Source organism: Echinops telfairi, unplaced genomic scaffold (assembly GCF_000313985.2).
Source record: "Echinops telfairi isolate 266 unplaced genomic scaffold, ASM31398v2 ScPeMD7_31;HRSCAF=116, whole genome shotgun sequence".
In the NCBI taxonomy this organism is placed as follows: domain Eukaryota; kingdom Metazoa; phylum Chordata; class Mammalia; order Afrosoricida; family Tenrecidae; genus Echinops; species Echinops telfairi.
In genome coordinates, this window is record NW_022103928.1 from 6,417,962 (window position 1) to 6,422,739 (window position 4,778).

The window sequence follows — 4,778 nt, forward strand, 5'->3', positions numbered from 1 at the left end:
TGTGTTAGCTGATCCCACTCGGGTCCGGGGGCTGCGAGGTGCTGGAGGGGGCGCCCCGGCCCCCCGTTCCCGTCCCCCCAAGGGGTGGGTGGTCGCTCGCTGGAGCGAAGTTTCCAACCCTGGATGCCTACGAAAATGACGACGGCTCACCCGCGTGTGTTTTGCTGTCTCCCTTTTTCCTGCTCCCTGTCGCTTTCTCCCACTCCTTACTCCTCCGAAGGCCGAAAAGACAAGCGAAACCTGCTGCAGACGAAGGCTTTTGGGATTGTAGCGTCTGCACCTTCAGAAACAGCGCCGAAGCCTTTAAATGCAGCATCTGCGATGTGAGGAAAGGCACCTCCACCAGGTACTTTAGGATCTGTGTTAGTTACCTTTTGTTAAATGACTGTTTTTTTACCCCTCGAGGTGGGAAGAGGGTTGCGGGCCCTACTTTTCTGCTCTTTCCGACTTGTTGATTAGGCCTTTTTCGGCATTGGGGGGTCGGGGGGTGGGTGGGTGAATGGTGGTTTTCGTGGTTGTGTGTATTTAGTGTTGGGTGCAAAGCCTCGTGTTCACCGAGTGATTTGTGGGAGGGGATTTTTCCAGGTTTTCTTCTTACTCCAAGCAGACCTGGGTTTATTTGACAATTGTATCCATTGGACTTGGAACAAAAGGGGGGAAATCAGTTCTTTAGCTGTGGATTTTGGGAAGATAGACTTATTTTTGCCATATGCAGAATGGTTTTTAATTTGCTTGTCTTGAGTTATTTTCCCCTGTCCCTGAGAGATTTAGTGTAGCGATCCAGTACTCGCTGTGCTTTTCCTGCCTTGAGCTGCGAATGTCTATTTTCTTGCACTTGATAATAAGTTGGGGCTTGATAAATGCTTTTTCCCCTCTTTTTTTTGAGAAGTGAGCTGTCAGCTCCCCCCCCCCCCTTTTTTCCTTGCTTAGCTTACACAGTGGTGATGGGAGGATTTTGTGGAAAAAAAAACGTGAAATGAGTATAGTGGCTCCATTGAAGTTGTGTTACAGCTTTATTGTTCTGAAAAGAATGTTGAACACATTCATTTTCCTTTAGATGAACGTGGTGCGCTGCATCTTGTGTCAGAACCAGTCGGACGACTCCAGATTTAACATTTAGATATACTTGGATAAAATGTCAAGACTGATTTTGTACTCTTTGCTCCCAACTTGTATCCGGAACATGTTTCAGTGGAGCGAGACTCTGAAATGAACTGTTCTTGGTGTCATGTAATAGACAGGCATGGGGTTGGGGATGTGAGAGAAATGAGGGAGTTATAGGAATCTTGAGAGTTGGCTGCCCAAGTCTCATTCTGTCAGGTGCTTGTTTTGGGACTGGTGGACTTCACATGAGGGGTAGTAGGACTCTAAAATTCCAGTGGAATGTCCTTAAAATGAGTGTGCATGTTAAGGTTTCATGACTATTTATACCTGGAGTTAAGCAGGGAATTGGGCAACCTTAAAGAATACCACCCTGGGATTATTGGTTCAATCGCTGGTAGAATTGTGAATTCTCCTTTGAAGTAGTCTGAACTTTGAATAAAAATACCTTTTTGATAGTAGTTTTAAAGTGAATGCGTGTTCTTTTTTGTATGTGTGCTTGTGGAGTAGATGGTTCAGCCTAACTAAATGTTATGAATGATTTGGGGGGGTATTTTTGGCTTGCTATCTGAAATAGGGAATTCCGTCAAATGGCATAAATGTTTAAAAGTAGGTTTGTTGCTTACAACTAGTGGGATTATACATTATTTATAAGAGGGATTTTCTTTTAATATATGTAAATTTGTAGAATCCCTCAGGGGCCAAACCTCTTCATTGTGGTTTTGCTTTGAGTGTTCCTGGAGACTGATGTTCAAGTAAATTGGTTAGGAAACTCCTAAGAACTTGAGGACCCTATTGGTGATGGGCAACTTAAACAAACCCAAAGTTTGTACTTGATTTATTGCTGGGAATAATGACCTCATAATGAAATGTTCAACAGTTTCTGTGTGTCTGAAAATCTAGTTTATTAGTTTCTTAGTAACACGTACACGTGGGAGATTTTGACTTTAAAAACAATGCATTTGTTTTAAAAATTGAACTATACTGTCATCTGTGGCCCTGAAGAAAGTTTTAAATTAAACAAATATATTACCCCATCCAAACCCACTACTGTCAAATGGATTCCTATTTTTGGCAACCTTCTTTGGGCAGAGTCGAATTGCACCCTGTGTGGTTTCCACGACTTTTCAGTCTTTCATTGAGTGGCTGGTGGCTTTGAACCATTGGCTTTTTGGTTAGCCCCAGCAGAGCTACTTTTATAAAATTACAATAACAAATGCTTTAGATTTTATTCAGGGATGGGATACATGTCCGTTATTTTTTAGGCCTTTCCATGTAATTTTTTTGATACCTGGTGTCAAGTAGGATTTGAATAAAAATTTCAGAAGTTTGTCTGAGAACATACAAACTCTTTTAACAGTTTTCATAGTCTCATTTTGTTTTCACCTTGACATTGTCAGTACTTTGGTACTTGCACCTATTTTAGAAATCATTAATTGGCTGTCAATATTTTCATTTTGTCTAAGGCTATGGTGGGTTTCACCAGAAGAGGTGACTGAAGTCTATGGTTCTCACCTTGCCCCATCTGGTGTATTCAATGTTGGCTCATCTCTGTGTTACCACTTACCTGCAGTGTTCTCTTGGCTTTTTTCTTGTCACTTTCTAGTATTTCATGGATTTGATGTGAACTTGATATTTCATAGTCTTACATAATAATCAGAGTTGTTCATGACCAGAGAAAGTGACTTGGTTTGGTGTGGTGTTGGGGTTGCTGGGTAATAGATAAAAGTTAGCGCTTTTTAAACCCATGGACTTTTTAAAGAGGACTTTCACCTTGTTGACTGACATAGAACTTTATTTCATTGTTCTAAGTTGGTGGATGACTTGTATTATAATAAGCCTTAGGAGATGAATTGGCCATTGGTTGGTCATTTTGAGTTTTGCTCATTATTCCTGTTTTTATCACCATTATCTAGCAGTTAACCAAGGTTGAACCTACTGGTAGTTAAGTAGGAGCCAAAATATATTCAATTTTATTAGGAAAATACTGCCATTCATCGGAGGTCCTGCTCAAAGTTTGAAGGTAGCCATGGCATAGATCCAAATGATCTTGTTATAAAGGTGCTAAAAAACCAAACTAAACCAAACTCACTACCATTGAGTTGGTGCTGACTCCTAGTAACTATAGGACAGGGTAGAGTTGCCCCTGTGGGTTTCTGAGACTGTAACTCTTCAAGGTTGTTGAAAGGCTTTCTCCCTCAGCTGCTGGTTAAATTGCCATCCTTTCTGTTAGCAGCCCAAAGTGTAATCACTGTGCCATCAGGGCTGGTAAGGTGGTAAGTGGTTGGAGGTCCCAGTAGACTGGTTCAGGAATCTTTGAATTTCTTCCCTTCCATTTCTTCTGGTCAAGTGGGATTAATTTCTACAAAATCCTTTGCAACTTTTCACTACTATTGCCCTGGACATCAGATATATTTAATTCTACAGCTGGAATTTTGAATGCGGTCTGTGGTTTTTCTTTTTGGATGATGTAGACCTGAAAAAGTCAGAAGCTCCTAAGGACCCTGTTAGGCAATGTAAGAAACCAAACCAAACCAAACCAAACTCACTGCTATCCTGCTGACCCCAACTCACAGTGACTATGTAGGACGGGATGGATCTGTCCCTGTGGGTTTCTGAGACTGTAACATTGTACTAGAGTAGACAAGTCTCATATTTCTCTCTGAGATTTCGAACTGCTGACCCTGTGGTTAACAGCCCAACTGTAACCACTGCACCACCAGGGCTCCATTGAGATATGGTAAGTAGCCTTTTAATAGGCTACTTAGAGTTTTGAAGACCAGTAAAGATCTACACTTCAGTTGTGGTTGAGAAATACACACAGCAGAGTGTGCCAATTCAAAAATCTTTGAACTTTTTCTCCATCTATACCTTCCCACTATACTCCTTCCTGGTTATTAGTATGATTTCATAGCCTTGTTGAGTTTGCTTAAGTTAGAAGTGCTGAGCAGCAGCTAATAATAGCAACTAATAGCATTAGTTCAGTGGCTTTTAGTCATTTTAAAGAGCTTTGGAACCATTAGCAGAACTAAGTTTTAAAGTATTTCTGCTACTTCCAATGGTTACTTCATGCCTTACTATGATATACTTCTTGGGTGTAACATTGGAGCATGGGGGAGTCACTGGAACCTGGTTAGTAATCCAAGATTTCCTCTCCACCACGCTGGTGTGCTTGTGAAAGGAAAGGCCCATGTGTGTACCCATGTGGAAGGCAACAGGTGGGTGGGGAAGAAACACTATCCCTTATTTGGTGGTAGCCAAGTAGTTTGTAATTTCCCAGCCTGCTTTGCCAGCCTTAAGAAAGAAGATGTGAAGTTTAAAAGAAGAGGAAAAATGAGAAAAACAACTCAAAGGTCCAAGAATTGACCTGGTCAGTGTTCTTTGAAGTTGATGTTTTTCAGAGCACAGCGAGCTCCTGGATTTGGTGTTGTTTAGATATACTTCACACGTGGGGCTGTCTTTCTTTGGATGCCTGGATAAACCCGTATTGTAAAATGCAAACTGCTACTCATGCATTATGTTTTTGATAATAGTGCAGCATTTTGTTCTTCAGCTTCCCTTAAGTCATACTTACACTTGAAAACATGGGGAAATTTTTTTTTGCTTTAGGTAATTACAGCAGAACTAGAGGTCTTTTAGTTTTCAGCTCCAGGTTTTTGCAATGTGTTGAGTTGAAT

The 4,778-nt window shown here is 41.2% G+C and overlaps 1 protein-coding gene across 1 annotated transcript in view; it reads left to right on the top strand.

Annotated features, from left to right (window-relative positions):
* LOC101664119 (RING1 and YY1 binding protein) overlaps positions 1-4,778 on the top strand; it is an 85,594-nt gene that overhangs the window by 5,436 nt on the left and 75,380 nt on the right. The window contains exon 2 of the mRNA XM_045290116.1: positions 9-346. Coding sequence (XP_045146051.1) covers positions 9-346 — 338 coding nt within the window. The remainder of the gene's footprint in view (positions 1-8; positions 347-4,778) is intronic.